General features: G+C 41.2%; 1 protein-coding gene across 9 annotated transcripts in view; it reads right to left on the reverse strand.

The window, feature by feature from the left end:
- Nucleotides 1-8,890, reverse strand: part of NAA16 (N-alpha-acetyltransferase 16, NatA auxiliary subunit) — a 65,777-nt gene extending 56,887 nt beyond the window's left edge. For 4 of the 9 annotated variants that reach the window (XM_043579721.1, XM_043579702.1, XM_043579711.1 and 1 more), the window contains exons 1-3: nt 8,551-8,890; nt 2,862-2,946; nt 952-1,056 (exon numbers count right to left, since the gene is read on the reverse strand). In XM_043579721.1, the coding sequence (XP_043435656.1) occupies nt 952-1,056; nt 2,862-2,946; nt 8,551-8,604 (244 nt within the window). In that variant the 5' untranslated portion in view covers nt 8,605-8,890. Of the gene's footprint in view, nt 1-951; nt 1,059-2,861; nt 2,947-8,550 lie in introns of those variants that run through there. The other 5 variants (XM_043579787.1, XM_043579749.1, XM_043579777.1 and 2 more) reach the window with 3 other exon arrangements.
- Nucleotides 8,891-16,756: the final 7,866 nt, after the last annotated feature.

The raw sequence follows: 16,756 nt of genomic DNA on the forward strand, positions 1-16,756 counted from the left end.
AGCCTGGTTCCCATTCTGTGTCTCCCTCTCTCTCTCTCTGCCTGCCCCCATTCATTCTCTCTCTCTGTCTCAAAAATAAATAAACATTAAAAAAAATGAAAATAAAGGGGCGCCTGGGAGGCTCAGTCGGTTGAGAGGCCGACTTCACCTCAGGTCATGACCTCACAGTCCGTGAGTTCGAGCCCCGCGTCGGGCTCTGTGCTGACAGCTCAGAGCCTGGAGCCTGTTTCAGATTCTGTGTCTCCCTCTCTCTGACCCTCCCCCGTTCATGCCCTGTCTCTCTCTGTCCCAAAAATAAATAAACGTTAAAAAAATTTTTTTTTAATAAAAAATAAAAATAAATAAATAAAAAATTAAAATTAAAATTAAAATTAAAAAGCTTTAAAAAAAAAAAGTACTTTTGTCTGTTCACATACTGAGATATCAGCCAATGAAAAATACAGTCAGTATCCAGTGAAGTTACCAGCTTTGTCCCTGTGCAACAGAAACCAAACTGAAGAACCAATATCATACTCAATACTAAATAAACTCTGTTTTAAAACAGGGTGTTTCTGAATTTTTCTTCTGAAATGTCTAAAACAAAGTTTAAAGAACACAAATTTTACTATACAAGTCAGTTGGAATGACAGGTTTATGGATATGTAAGACAAAAATGGGTTTCAAGTCACGTATCAGTTCCTTTTCTCTCACACTAACCACAACTGAAGTGAATACATACTGTACAGGGATTCTCTTTCAACCAGCTGTAATAAACAAGGGATGGGGACTAGAAGAAACTAATATTACAAAATGTTGATGATTATTGAAGCTGAGTAACGGTACACAGAGTTCATTGAATTCTTTCTTCTATGCAAAACTTCCCATAGTAAAGGTCTGTTTTTCCTGAACTAGAAAACCCCGCTAAATGGAAAGTAAATGAAATAATAAAGTTCAATTATTGCAAAAGGATACAGACATGGCTCTTGACATCATTACGAAGTCCTTTACGAACAAATTCATACGCTTCTTCTTTTTTTCCTAAGCAGTTCAATGTTAATCCCTTCATAGCCAAAGTCTCTGAAAAATATTTTTAACCTCTATTTACGCACAAAGAATTCATATTCTCTTAGCACTATTTTATTTTGTTTAGCTCTTAGTACTATTTTAATATGATATCTGCCAATGCTTACATTATTTGTCTTTTTAATCACATAGTTAGAAACTTCTCTCCAGAGAGCCAAAGCATAAGAGACTCTTAAAAACTGAGAACAAACTGAGGGTTGATGGGGGGTGGGTGATGGGCACTGAGGAGGGCACCTTTTGGGATGAGCACTGGGTGTTGTATGGAAACCAATTTGACAATAAATTTCATATATTGAATAAATAAATAAATAAATAAATAAATAAAAAGAAACTTCTCTCCAATACAAAAAGTAAAACTACATTTAAGTATTTACTGAAGCTTAGCCTGAATCCTTTTCTGAAATCCCTTAGGCTACGACTGAGGACTAGGGACTGAAATCCCTTAGGCTAGGACTCCTACAATGCTTTCTGCCTTTTAGAAGACTGTACAAAGGGGTTGAGATTATTCTGCTGAGAAAAGGTAACACCGAGTCCTGTTGAGTTAACTCTACTACAGTGGCTCCACAGCTTTCATCCAAGAGCACTTCTATCCACCATCTGATTTACACCCCACAAAAACAATCTTCCTTAGCAAAGAGATGTATGCAATGTAAAAATAAGCCTATTCAGTATTGGAACACACTTTATTTTTGGCCACAAGTTTATTCCAACTAATTCTAGTTGGAATATCAGTTTGCATTTCAAGAGTATAAGACTGGTGAAGGAGTAGCAACCCAAGAATATATTTAAGGCAGCTAATGAAAGATGGCTTATAATGAAATGATTCTCTGAATAAATCCACAAGCAGGGAATTAGACAAGAACAATGGTTTTCAAATGATCTCTGTGGACTCTGGTTTTCAGAACACAGTGATTCAGCAGTCAGACCCCTACAAACATCTTCATTTATCTGTCATTTTATACACATTTATCTGTTTTTTCCACCTGCTGCACTTTGGATAAGGGTTCCATGGAGAAAAAAACTTGAAAACAAGCTTTACATTTTTAAAATTCTATGAAATGAAGACTTCTTTCCATTTCCTTCAAAGAATGTTTTCAATGTTATTCGAAAGCTGAGCAGAGTTAGCCTATTTTCTCAAGAAGATGGTCTCAAGAGTTACCCTCGTCTAATATTCAGAGACCCCAATTAGCTGTGCTCTGCTGTAGGACGATAACTTGCATGTCTAACCTGATCCATCCTTTAAATAAACACTGGTCACCAGTGAAAAAGGATGAGACAAGCAAATACAGACCTATTAACACCCTGCTAACAACTCAAGATAAACAATTTAATGGTAAATCAATAGTATCTAATTTAAGTATTTATATAGAAAGGTCAGCATATATATAAAAAAGACATCTACCAAAGAATAAAATACATCTGACTATTTTTATACTACTTCTGTATTGCAGATATGATCCTCATTTCAGACAAGAAATCAAAGTATAAATTTAAGTCCTATTCAAAGTAATAGATGAAATGACATCTATAAAAGTACTGTTATATACTCCAATTATTCCCCAACAGATCAACCAGTCACTTATCTGAAAGTAAAGACTGTGCATACACCTAAGCATAATAAATGGAAAGTGACCTAGAATAAGATTGATAAGACACATAACCAAAAATGTTTATATACTCTAATAGAGAGCTACAAGGCATGGAATCTGGAAGTATTCTTCTTTCACTGTTAGGAATCCTATCTGTCTGATTTTGGAATTACAGTTCCCCAAAGCAGTCTCTCACAGATGAGGCAATACCTCCATGTTCAGCAAATTTTGGATTTGAAAGAATCATCTTGCAAAACTTGAGGCCATTTTTGTACTGCTTCTGTTCGTAACATTTCTGTAAAGAAATATGAACAAGAATTAATTAATAAAATGAACAGAGAGCAACTTTTCGTTGCATTATATAAATTCTAAATTTAAGATCCAAAAGTAGGTTTAAAATATATACAATGGGAAGGTTTTAAAATTCTATGAAATGAAGACTTCTTTCCATTTCCTTCAAAGAATGTTTTCAATGTTATTCGAAAGCTGAGCAGAGTTAGCCTATTTTCTCAAGAAGATGGTCTCAAGAGTTACCCTCGTAACTAAACGTTAAAAATATATACAATGGGAAGGTTTTATACCAATTTAAATCACTTATAGCATGAAGTATATTTCATAAACTACTCCTTGCCAAGTTGTGCTAGTATGAGTATTTTCACTTTTATAGAAGAAAAGGAAAAAAAATAATAAATAGGGAATTTAGGGGCATCTGGGTGGCTCAGTTGGCTAAGCGTCTGACTCTTGATTTCGGCTCACGTCATGATCTCGCAGTTCATGGGTTCGAGCCCCGTGTAGGGCTCTCTGCTGTCAGTGCAGTCTGTTTCAGATCTTCTGTCTCCTCTCTCTCTCCCCCTCCATCACTTGCTCTCTCTTTCTCTCTCTCTCTCAAAAATAAATAAACATTAAAAAAAATACAAATAAAAATAGGGAATTTAATTGCCAACCAACACTGCTACATTTTGTAAAAATTCAAATCCAAAAGCAAAAAATATGTGATAACAACACAGAAAAAAACCAGAAACTGCATTAGTGCCACTTCAAATATGGAACCAAGGCGGGGCGCCTGGGTGACTCAGTCGGTTAAACGTCTGACCTCAGCTCAGGTCATGATCTCACAGTCTGTGAGTTCGAGCCCCACACTGGGCTCTGTGCTGACAGCTCAGAGCCTGGAGCCTGCTTCAGATTCTGTGTCTCCCTCTCTCTCTGCCCCTCCCCTGCTCATGCTCTGTCTCTCTCTGTCCCAAAAATAAATAAAAACATTAAAAAAAAATGAAACCAAGGCATGCATACACACACACACACACACACACACACACACACAACTACTGTATGTCCATACAAAACCTATTATATCTCATATGTATTCCTTAAGGTAGGTGTCATTACCTCCTCCCTACAGACATAGAAACTGAAATGTAAGAGTTCATAAAATTTGTTTATAAGTGGCTCAGTGTACTTGCAAACTCTGGTCTGACTCCAAAGACCATGATCTTTCCATCACTAGTCTAATACATGTGTGAGCAACACCTAAGTGCCACCAGCCAGGCTCAGTAACCAGCGACTGTCCACCACAGCCACTGATCACATGAACATCTCATCATCTTCCAAATGAGACAGGCATGTCTCATTTAAACTGCCATGCATGCTCTTTCCAGCACTCAACATGCCAAGTTTATGCCCACTTCAGGGCCTTTGCACGTGTTCCTTCTACACGTGAAATGTTCTTCCCCAGAGCTTCCTTACTAGTGGAATCTCACATGTCACCTGCCTGACCACTCTAACACTGCCAGTCTCCCACCCCCCCCACACACAAAACATACACTCTCTATCATGTTACTCCATTTTCTACACCGCACTGTCATTCCCTGAAATTGTTATTTGATTACTTATTTAGTATCTGTCTTCTTCACCATGCTGTATAACCTCCATGAGAACAGAGATCTTGTCTATTTTAAACGCTGCATCCTCAGAGTCTACACAAATTAGAACTGCTCAATAAATACAGTATACTAAAAAATGTAAATAAGAGGCACTTGGGTGGGTCAGTCAATTAAGTGTTCAACTTTGGCTCAGGTCATGATCTCACGGTTCTTGAGTTCAAGCCCTACATAGGGCTCTCTGCTGTCAGCATGGAGCTGGCTTCTGATCCCCTGTCCCCCTCCCTCCCTGCCCTTCCCCAACTCATTCTCTCTCTCTCTCTTTCTCTTTCTCTCTCTCAAAAATAAATAAACGTTGGGGCGCCTGGATGGCGCAGTTGGTTAAGCGTCCGACTTCAGCCAGGTCACGATCTCGCGGTCCGTGAGTTCGAGCCCCGCGTCAGGCTCTAGGCTGATGGCTCATGAGCCTGGAGCCTGTTTCCGATTCTGTGTCTCCCTCTCTCTCTGCCCCTCCCCCGTTCATGCTCTGTCTCTCTCTGTCCCAAAAATAAATAAAGGTTGAAAAAAAATTTTTAAAAAAAATAAAAAATAAAAAATAAATAAATAAATAAATAAACGTTTTAAAAATTTTAAATAAAATAAAATACATACATATAGTCTATAAGGTTCAAAGCAAAACAGTACCAGGAAGGAAGGAGGAAGTGGTTAATCTATGCAGCAGGGGTGGGATGTGGAGAGAATTAGAAAAGTGTTCACAGAAAATGTTTAAATTGAGACTTCTTGGGGCACCTGAGTGGCTCAGTCAGTTAAGTATTGACTCTTGACTTCAACTCAGGTCAAGATCTCACAGTTGGTGAGTTCAAACCCTGCAACTCTTGATTTCAGCTCAGGTCATGATCTTGCAGTTTGTGAATTCGAGCCCTGTGTCAGGTTCTGCACTGCTTAGGATTCTCTCTCTCTCTCTCTCTCTCCCTGCCCCCCCAACTCTCTCTCCCAAAATAAATAAATAAAATTTAAAAAATAATAATAAATTGAGGCTTCTTGATCATCTCTAGGGAAGGAAACTTAGTTGGAAGACAAAGATGGGAGACAAATCTGAATTTTGAACCATCTGAATATATCCCCTATTCCAAAAATATTTAAAATAAAATAAAAATAATCTGAGTTTGACTTTAGGAGTTCATCTGACAAATGACAAGAAAAACACAAGCAGAAGGAACCACTAGGGAACAGGAAAAAAAGAAATATTACGGGTTTTTTCTGACTTAACAAATGATCTGGAAATACTAATACTTGTATTACCAATAACAACAATAATAATAGTTAATACTTATTGGAAGCATTTACTAGTGTCAGGTACCATTCACTTAATCCTTATTTAAATCCCAGGAACACCTATGAGGTTACCTCTCCATTTCAGATGGCGAGAGTGAGGCACATGGTTACTGAATTTACAGAGCTAATAAGTGTCGGAGCCATAATTCAAACCAGGTAGTCTGGGGGCACCTGGGTGGCTCAGTCTGTTAAGCATCGAACTTTGGATGACTTACTACTTCAGGTCATGATCTCCCGGTTCATAAGTTAGAGCTCCACATCAGGTTCTCTGCTTGGGAGCACAGATCCTGCTTCAGCTCCTCTGCCCGCCCGCCCCACCTCTCCCCCTCTGGTTCTCTCTCTCTAAATAAGCTCTAAAAAAACAAACAAAAAAACAGGTAGTCTGTCTCTAGTATCTAAATACACAGGTTAAAGAAAAGCATTAAGTTTGGTAAGGAATATATACTGAGTACAAAAGATAGATTCTGGGGGCGCCTGGGTGGCGCAGTCGGTTAAGCGTCCGACTTCAGCCAGGTCACGATCTCGCGGTCTGTGAGTTCGAGCCCCGCGTCGGGCTCTGGGCTGATGGCTCAGAGCCTGGAGCCTGTTTCCGATTCTGTGTCTCCCTCTCTCTCTGCCCCTCCCCCGTTCATGCTCTGTCTCTCTCTGTCCCAAAAATAAACAAAAACGTGGGAAAAAAAATTTTTTTTAAAAAGATAGATTCTGGTTTCAACTTTGCTACTAACCACACAGAGAACCTTAGACATTTAGTCACTTACCATTCCTGGGTTTGTTTCATTCGTAAAAGAATGCATGGAATAGCTCCAAAATTCAACAACACATAATGCCAATAGCCAGTTTGGGGAATAAGACAGGCATGTACAAGCCATGCAGAACATGTAATCAGCTAGCTGGTAAATTTGTACAGATGTGTTCAAGTACATTCATAATTAATTTTTAAAAATTTACTGGCAAAGCACTCTGGTCCACCAACCAAACTTGAAAAATAATTTTGTGACTGTTCATGGAGTTGGTGTAGCAAAATGATACCCACATTTATTGCAACTGTGAAATGATAAAATCATTCACTTTTGCAGCACCTTCCTAAATTCATGTAACCTTATAGTAAATATTACAGACCCAGATAAGAACATGTTTAGCATTTCCCAATTTATTTAGGAATAAAGTTAATTCAGCAGCTATAACTTTTTTGTAACTAGAGTATAATAAATCATATAATTGTTTTTTTATAATCTATTGATAACACGATTGGAACTAGAAAATATCCATATAGAGTGAAAATAAGTGTTGTCATCTTTTAGGTATAATGCCAAATGTCCTTAAATCCAATTAACAACTTATAGATGAACCTGAATGGGTCAAAAAGTTCACTTCTCCAAAATCCATCCTGTGATAAGGGTATGGAAATAAATGAAAACTAAACTAACAAAAAATATGTACAAGGCCCAAGGAAGCAATCTGCCAAAATACTTTAATTAGAATTTTTTGTTTTTACACTTGTCTCTCATTGTTTGCTCAACACTAAGTACCACGTAAAATTAAGACTTAAAATATTAATCCCATCTATTATGTATCTTTTTAACATTTTGAAGAAGCATGAAGTTTCTATTGGCTTGAAACAGAACAGCTAATATGAGTTCTTACCTTCTAATCTACCTTGATAATGCTTAAAACTATTCTAAAGGTAGGATTTTATTTATAGTAAAGGTAAGCAACAACTTACCATGTAAGTCATGTAAGTAACACAAGCTCTAAGTAATAAATTCACTCTTAAAATCTAAACGCTCATTTTCAGATGAAATGATACACTAGAAAAGACACTATTTACAATATCAGTTTAAAATCTACAGTCTCCAGCGCACAATGAGAAAGGCAAAGGCATGTTGCCTCTCCTCCCTGGAAGAATGGCCCTGGGAAACAACTGAAGGCACCAAGGACACTGGCACAGAACCCACGGAAAGCTCTCCCGTCTGGGCAGCAGTCATCTCTTTCCGGGTCCTATTCAGGTTTCTGCTTGGAAACAAAGTAAAGGCTCCCCTCAAGTATGAAATCGGCCAGTCGGCGCGACTTAGCCAATGCAGGGCCTGAATAAGTTAAAAGAGACCAAAGAGCTGTGTTCGACTTTTGACTTTGAAATGCAGTTCAAGTCACTTGGTCTCTTCCAAAGGGGCTAAGTACGGCACATCAAAAACAAAAACTCTTTCTAAAACGGAGGCTTGGCCTCCAAGGATTTAATTTTCCCGTAACCGGTATAAATCGGAGCCCCACTGCACCAGAGAATCGCCCCCTCTTTAGCAGGTATCAGCGTGCACTGTGCAATAGGTTAAGCACGAATCAGTGAACGAACACACCTGGCCAAGGGGAAAAGAAACAAACGGGAGGATCGGTAGGGCTGAGGTCGTGAGTTTGGCCGCAGAGCGCCGCAGAGGCCAAGGGGGCCACTCCCGGCCGACGCGTCCCGGCCCAAAGGTACTGCGGAGCGCGGCGGGGGTGCAGCGAGAGACGCAGCGAGACGAAGCGCGCGGGGGCAGGGGGCAGGGGGAGGCCGGCCGAGGCGGGGAGTCAGGTCGAGAAGGTTCGGAGGTAAACAAAGAACGGAGCCGGGGCCCCCAGCTCGCGTTGGCGACGCCGCCTCCAGACCGATCGCCGCGCCTGGCCGGGTCGGAAGCGCGGCCTCGGCCACTCACCAAGATGCGCTTGAAAAGGTTGCTCTCCTTGGGCGGCAGCTGCACGTTCGGCATCGCGGCCGGCGGGGAGACCGGGTGCCCGGGCGCTCCGTTCCGCAGGGGTGGGCACCGGGGCGGACCAATGCTAGGAGTCGGGCAGCGGGCGATGGGTCACTTCATGGCCTGGAGTAGGGACTGGGCAGGCCGGGCAGGCCGTTGGGCAGGGCTGGCAATGGAAAGGGAACGCGATCTGGGCTGGACAACCTCGACTCCGGCTCTACGGACTGGTGAGCGGAGGTGGCTCCCGCGCGCGGCAAGATGGCAGCTGGAGCCCGTCCCCTAGAGCGGGGCGGCGTGCGCCTGCGCGGGGCGCTCCGCAGGCCAGAGGCGGCGGGGGCGTCCGGGCGGCGGGGACCGTAGTGTGCGGAGTGTTAGGTTGCCTCTGTCACCGGCACCTAGGACGCTTAACCGACTGAGCCTCCCAGGCGCCCCAAGTGATGTTTATCTTTTATGAAAGTTTCCTGTGGGCCTAGTACAGCCTGACTCATTACAAATCGTAAGTTACTGATTGTACTGTGCTCTGATTGCTAGGCTTGTGGCCCAAGAGAATGTTTGTTATACCGCACTCACTTTTGGACTTCTCTGCACTCAGGAACTTTACACAGTGCTGGGCTCAAAGTAAAGTCTTGTAGGACGAACTTGTTTTCCGTCCTTTCCCCTTCACTTAGACTTTGAGAGAAGGCTTCTCTTTTCAGTGCAGACCAAAGACGTGTTTACAACGCATGTGAAGTCATTGGGTGGGCCTGGAAATGGACTAATGTGAAAGCATGTTTGAAGTGTCAGTAAACAATTACTGCCCCCAGTTTAGAACACCTAACGTTGTCAGTGAAAAACCTTCTCGTCAGAAGGTTCCCCTTCATACAAGCCGTATAATAATGACAGAAACAGGATTCAAACCCAGGATCTTCAACTCTGGGGCACTATCACATGTAAACAGTAGCACAGTGATAGAAACATGTGAGTCTAGAAAGATACGATATGCATCGATGACAAGCATAACCATGCGTACGATGTAGGTTTAATATTATGGAATATGTAAATATTAGATGCATAAATTTATGTACACATGTTCTGAATCTTAACTTGTGCATATTTGTGTGACTACAGAGTGACTGATGCATACTTGCATTTAACAGGCTGTAATCAAAGCTGGCTTGAGGCTTATTTAATTTTCCCTCTAGCCTGAGTTGGTTGGAGATGGGAGAAGTTATCACAGGAGTCTTTTGAAAGTTTTTTTTTTTTTCTTTTCTTTTTTTCTTTCTTTATTTTGAGAGAGAGAAGCCGGGGAAGGGCAGAGAGAGAGGGAGAGGAAGAATTCCAAGCAGGCCCGGCCAGCACAGAGCCCGACATGGGGTCTGATCTCATGAACTGTGAGATCCTGACCTGAGCCAAAATCAAGAGTTTGTCACTTAACTGAATGAACCACCCAGGTGCCCCAGGAGTCTATCAAAATAGGGTAGGAGGGGGCTTGTCTGGCTCAGTCAGTAGAATATGCAACTATTGATCTCAGGGTTGTGAGTTCCAGCCCCATGTTGGGTGTAACAATTACTTAAAAATATACATATTTTAATAAAATAAAATAAAATAAAATAAAATAAAATAAAATAAAATAAAATAAAATAAAATAAAATAAAATAATAAAATAAAATGGAAGGGACTTATTAAAAGGGGGAAGGTCCATAAGGGCCTATGTGTTCTAGACAGACCCTAGGCTTCTCTGCAGCTTCCCACCCACTGCCAACCTCTCCCCTTCACACAGCCTCCCAGCATCTCCCAGCAGTGCAAAGGAAACCTTTAATCCCAAACACTGAGAAGTGGTAGTTATTAATACTCATATTTAATATTTTCCTCATCTGCCTTTCATACACCATGACATGCAATGCACGCATAGTGTGGTTGTCTACACTAGGGTGGGAGTGAAGGCAAAGACTTGAAAATGCCAATAGTGTTGCTGGTAGTTGTCATCGTAAGCCTTGGAGTGTGTGAAGGATGTAACGCGTGCACAAGTCAGAAAGCCTGGATTAGCGAGTGACTGTAATTTTTTTTAATGTTTATTTATTTTTGGGAGAGAGAGAGAGAGAGAGAGAGAGAGAGAGAGAACGAGCGGGGGAGGGGCAGACAGAAAGAGAGACTGAGAATTCAAAGCAGGCTCCAAGCACCAGTCAGTGCAGAGCCTGATGTGGGGCTCAAACTCACGGACCACCAAACCGAAATCAAGAATCTGACACTCAACTGACTGAGCCATCCAGGCACCCAAGGGACTGTAATTTTTTATTACTGACTTCTTGTTTAGTCTGGAGCAAATCTCATTTCCCCCTTTCAACAGAAAATGAGGTTATAATAACATTACTGTAATCTTTCACAGCAAGGTTATGTGAATGTAATGCTTTATCATTTCTAAGCCCCCAGAAAACAAACCAAAAAAAACACCTGCATTATAAATCTCAGTCCATTGTCTCTCAGAAAGAATGCTGAAGCCCCACTGGGGGCATCTCGGGCGCCCACCCAAATGTTGCTTCCTGGTGCTTCAGGCAGCATGTACCTCCTTTAGAATTATGCACACAGTACAATAAAAGCAACAATGTCTGTGAAGACCTTTTTACATATAAGACATGGGCCAGTGATTCTCTTGCTAAGCTCAGTAGACCTAAGAAAAAAAGAATCTAGAAAAGGATGCTCTCCACCCCCATATTCACAGCATATTTTACGGAACCAGCTGACAAGGTAAAATCAAGTAATTTGCTGCTATTCCTACAACCAGTTTAACCATGTAATTAAAGGCTGATGGGAAAAGAACTCATCAGGTTGCCTAATGCATTACACCTCAGATTCCCTAATGTGTCTGCTCTTGTCTACTTTCCTTGCTCTTGTTTTAGAGGAAGCAAGAGTTCTTCATTCCTCCCTTGGAACTCTTGATCGCATCTCCTTTTGCTTCTCCTGAGCTTTTATTCATCGGTTGTTCCCTCTGCCGTTTGCATTTTCTCCCTCCTTATTTTCTAATGGGAGGAGACTGTCAGTAAACACATAAATAAACAAGATGTTCCAGACTAGGAAGTCCTAGGAAAGAAAGAAAACAAGGTCGTGTGAGGGGAGTGGGGCTTGAGGCAAGGACTACTTTAAACCAAGTACTCAGGAATGATCTCTGGGAGAAGTGATAACATGTGAACAGACCTAAAGAATGAGAAGCAAGTTAACAAGTAAAAAGCTGGGACAAAAAAAAAAAAAAAAAAAAAAGCTGGGCCAGCATATTCTAGCCAAAGGGAACTACATGCAAGTGCCCTAATACAGGGACAAGATGGGCATGGTCAAGGCATTAAAGGGACAGGTAAGAACTTCAGGTTCAAGTTGGTGACTGGAGGGTAGTATATGAGAGGGAAAGTGGCCTATGGTTCAGTTGAAAATATAAGCCAGGCTGCACAGGGATGGTCAGCTCAGGCAGCGTGGTTTGTATTGGTTTGGGTTGGGTTGGTTTGGTTTAATCCTAAATTCAGCAAGAAGCCATCTTTAAGCAGGAAAATGGCATGCCATGATTTATTTTTTAAAAGGTCACTCTGGGGGTGCCTAACTGGCTCAGTCCATAGAGCATGCAACTCTTGATCTCAGAATTGTGAGTTCAAACCCCATGTTGAGCATAGAGCCTACTTATACACACACACAAGTACACACACACACACACACACACACACACACACACACACTTAAAAGGTCACCCTGGGGGCGCCTGGGTGGCGCAGTCGGTTAAGCGTCCGACTTCAGCTCAGGTCACGATCTCGCGGTCCGTGAGTTTGAGCCCCGTGTCGGGCTCTGGGCTGATGGCTCAGAGCCTGGAGCCTGTTTCCGATTCTGTGTATCCCTCTCTCTCTGCCCCTTCCCCGTTCATGCTCTCTCTCTGTCTCAAAAATAAATAAACGCTAAAAAAAAAAAAAATTAAAAAAAAAGGTCACCCTGACTACCTATGGAAAATGGGCAAGAATGGAGTTTCTTCTGGGAAAGTGGCAATTCTATTTGTTCCTTTAGATTTGGCTTCTACCTCCAGGAGTCTTCTGAAAATGTCTGTAATCTCAAGAATTAATTTGTTGAATAATTATTGAGAACAATGTGACAGGCAATCTTCTAGCAAACAAAAACATCTACCGTCATGGAGCTTACATGTTAAGGATTACCCACTATCCAACACTAAAGATTAGTTTAGCCCACAGTGTACCATCTTGTCCTGCTTGACTTTTCTGCCTTCGGGCACCAAGACCGTGCAGAATCCTGGGTTTTTTCCTCTTCCCAGTCATTCTCTGGTTCCTCCATCAACTCTTCTTCCTTCTAAATGTTGGTTGTCTAGACAATTCTGCTTTCTTTTTCAACATCAGCAATAAAATGTGTCCATCAAGGGGCATCTAGGCGGCTCAGTTGGTTAAGCATCCGACTTCAGCTCAGGTCATGATCTCAAAATTTGTGGGTTGAAGCCCTGCATGGAGCTCTGTGCTGACAGCTTAGAGCCCGGAGCCTGCTTCGGATTCTGTGTCTCCCTCTTCCTTTGCCCCTCTCCCACTCATTCCCTCTCTCTCTCTTTCTCTCTCTCCTTCTCTCTCAAAAATAAATAAACAATAAAAAAAAATTTTTTTAATGTGTCCATCGAGTACCTCCTACTCACCAGCAAAACAGAATTAATAAATCCTCCTGCTCCCATACCTTCCATTACTAACCCCAAGCAGATTTCAAATGTGTCTCCAGTTCCAAGCCTTCTTTTGATCTCCTAGCCTTTGTTTACACTTGTTTGTTAAACTGCTCCATCTACAAGTCTTCCAAGCATTTTCTACCTGGACATAAAAATAAAAGTTATCTTCCCATCAAACGAGTCCAAGTCCTGCCTTCTCTGTTTTTGTTAATGACAGCACTCTTGTAGTAAAAATCCTCTGGTCACCTTTGGCCTCTATTATTCCCCACATCCAAGTTGCCTAGTCATTCAGATTTTGGATCTGTCACGTTGCTCCCTTTCCTCCCCTGCTTTCCATTCCCTCTCTACCTTAAAACTAAATATTGTAAAAACCTTGTAACTGGTCCCTCACTTTCAGACTGTTCTCTTCATTTCATTTTGCACATTGTTTCTAGACATGTCGTTTCTATCCAGATCTCTAAACGGGTCTCTCAGTCGTATCAAAACTTTCAATAGCTCCCCCATTGTCTAGAACTAAGTCTATTCCCAGATTTTTCTTTCCCTTTGCTCCTACAATTACCTTATGTTGCAGGGGAACCAGTAACTATAATCGATCTAGTATTTTCTAAATTCCATAGTCATATTCAACCTGATAGTTTTATCAGAGATTGTTTTTCAATACTGAATCTTTTTTTTTAAATCCTTCATCTCAAATGTCATGACTTTCATAAAATCTTTCTAAGTTTTTCCAGTGGATCTGATCTCTTTTCCATGAATTTACATAGCATTTTGTCCTTCTCTTATGCCTTTATCTTACTGTTTTCTGTTTTATAAATTATAAGTTGTCTGAAGGCAGTGGTTCTCAAACTTAGCTGCACTTTTGTATCACCTTATCCTTAAAAAAAACTCATGTCCAAGGGGTGCCTGGGTGGCTCAATTGGTGAAGCATCTGACTTTGGCTTGGGTCATGATCTCATGGTTCGTGAGTTCAAGCACCACATCAGGGTCTGCACTTATAGTGCAGAAAGGTAAGGAAAGGAATTCTCTGCTACAGCCTCCAAAAGGAACATAGTCTTGCAGACACATTTCAGATGTCTAACCTCCAGAACTCTAAAATATAAAAATAAAATAAAATAAAATAAAATAAAATAAAATAAAATAAAATAAAATAAAATAAAATAAAAACAAAATAAAACTGATGCTCAAATCCTACCTCCATAGGCAGATTCAGTTGGGGTTGGGTGGAGATTCAGTTGGGGTGGGGTGGAGAATGGGTTTTTTTCTTAAATCCTCCTAGATAACCATAATGTATAACCAACTTGGGAACCACTACTTCAAGACCATTCATCCTAATCCAGGTTTAAACATGCCCCCCATTCTTGAAGTTAAATTTAGATATAAGGCACAAAAACAAACAAAAAAAGCTCATCACCAAAATTCAATTTGGAACCCTAGGTAAAAACCATTGCTGATGGCCCCACAAACAGTAGGTGGGGTCTAGAATTGGCATCATTTAAAGTGTCTGGGTTTGGGGTACCTAGGTGGCTTAGTCGGTTAAGCATCCGACTTCAGCTCAGGTCATGATCTCACGGTCTGTGAGTTTGAGCCCCATGTTGGGCTCTGTACTGACAGCTCAGGGCCTGAAGCCTGCTTCGGATTCTGTTTTCCTCTCTCTCTCTGCCCCTCCCTGGCTTGTGCTCTGTCTCTCAAAAATAAATAAACATTAAAAAAATTTTTTTTTCAAATAAAGTCTCTGGATAAGAACAGAAACATTATTACACAAGAGTTCACTCAAAACCAGTCAGATTTACACCCCTCCAGGCATCTCACTTCAACAGACTTACCCTTGTAGCACTGTTCTCTATGCCATACCTTCCCACTGGGCTTCATCCTCAACCCTTTTACCGAGTACTCTCTTCCTCCTCCTTTTAACTGCTACCCAACCCTTCACCAAGGACTTTGTCTCTCATTTTTCATCTTCCTCTCTGCATGTACCATAGGAGTTGGTGGGGGGAGAATCAGCATTTTTTCCCACCCCCCTGCCTCCTCCAAATCATAAGACTTCACCTTCATCTAAGGAAAAGGAAATCAATTTTGAGTCTATACCCATCAGCTCTGTCACTCTCTTCTTTTCATCTTGGTCACTATCCTCCATCTGGTCATTTGCCAAGTGACAGTAGATGTCCTTTCAACTTCACTCACAATATCCATCTACTATGACTCCAATATCGATGTGGGTGATTCAAAACCCTAGCCTTGGACAAACTGTAGTCCATCCAGACAATGGAGTACTACTCTGCACTTAAAAAAAAAAAAAAAAGAACTATCAAGCCACAAAAAGACATGAAAGAATCTTAAATGCATATTACTAAGTAAAAGAAGCCAATCTGAAAAGGCCACATGAGTCCAACCATATGACATTCCAGAAAAGACAAAAGTATGGAGACAGTAAAAAGATCCATGATTGCCAGAGGTTGGAGGAGGGAGGGATAAATAGAGCACAGAGGATGTTTAGGGTGGTGAAATTATTCTGTATGATACCATAGTGGTAGATACATGTCATTATACACTTTTCAAAACCTAGAGAGTTTTGACCAAATTTTTAATCAGCAACACTTGCCCTTCCTCTCAAATCAGAAATTCCAGGAATCTACTATCTTATTTTTCTAATTACATTTATTTTTTTTAATGCTTATTTATTTTGAGAGAGAGAGAGAGATTGTGAGCAGGGGAGGGGCAGAAAGAGGGGGAGAGAGAATCCCAAGCAAATTCTGAGCTCTCAGCACAGAGTCTGACATAGGACTTGATCCCATGACCAAGAGATCATGACCTAAGCCAAAATCAAGAGTTGTACACTTAATCAACTGAACCACCAAGGCGCCCCCTCATTATTTTTAAAATACAAGAGATTTGCCAATATTCTTTCAACTCCAAGGAAACTTCCTACAGTAGGCATGATGTACCTTTTATTAGAAATGAGATGCCAGGTTGTGGGAGTAATAGCCTGTTAGTGTAACATTGAGAGAAGTCTTTTTGCCATTGCATCAAAGCTCCAGCATCCTGCCTTCAGCATGAAGCCAAGAGCTATTGCTCTCAGAGGGTTGTTCTATATACATCTGTAATTTCTGACTATAGTGACTCCAATCGGATTCTCCTGGGGTTACCCCACATTCTGATGACAATCTCCTATTGTTCTTTCAACAAATTCAAACAAATATTTGTTGACTCCTTTTTAAGTGCCATTCACTCTTCAAGATGCAGGGGATCTGGGCTCACTCACTCTTCTATCCTGCATACACCTCTTCTTCAACTGCATCTAACTCACCAGTGCATCTAACTCACACCATTATCTCCTTGTCTATTCACTCATTCAACCCACAGTTGTTGGGCACCCATCTGTACCCATTGTTTTCTTCTTTCTTCCCTTCTCAGCCAAAACAGTGCCTTCTGGCCTATGCCAGAATTAGTTTCTCCATCTGTGCTTAGAAGAGAATACGTTTCTACCTTCTTTGGAGACTT

Source organism: Prionailurus bengalensis, chromosome A1, assembly GCF_016509475.1.
Source record: "Prionailurus bengalensis isolate Pbe53 chromosome A1, Fcat_Pben_1.1_paternal_pri, whole genome shotgun sequence".
NCBI lineage: Eukaryota > Metazoa > Chordata > Mammalia > Carnivora > Felidae > Prionailurus > Prionailurus bengalensis.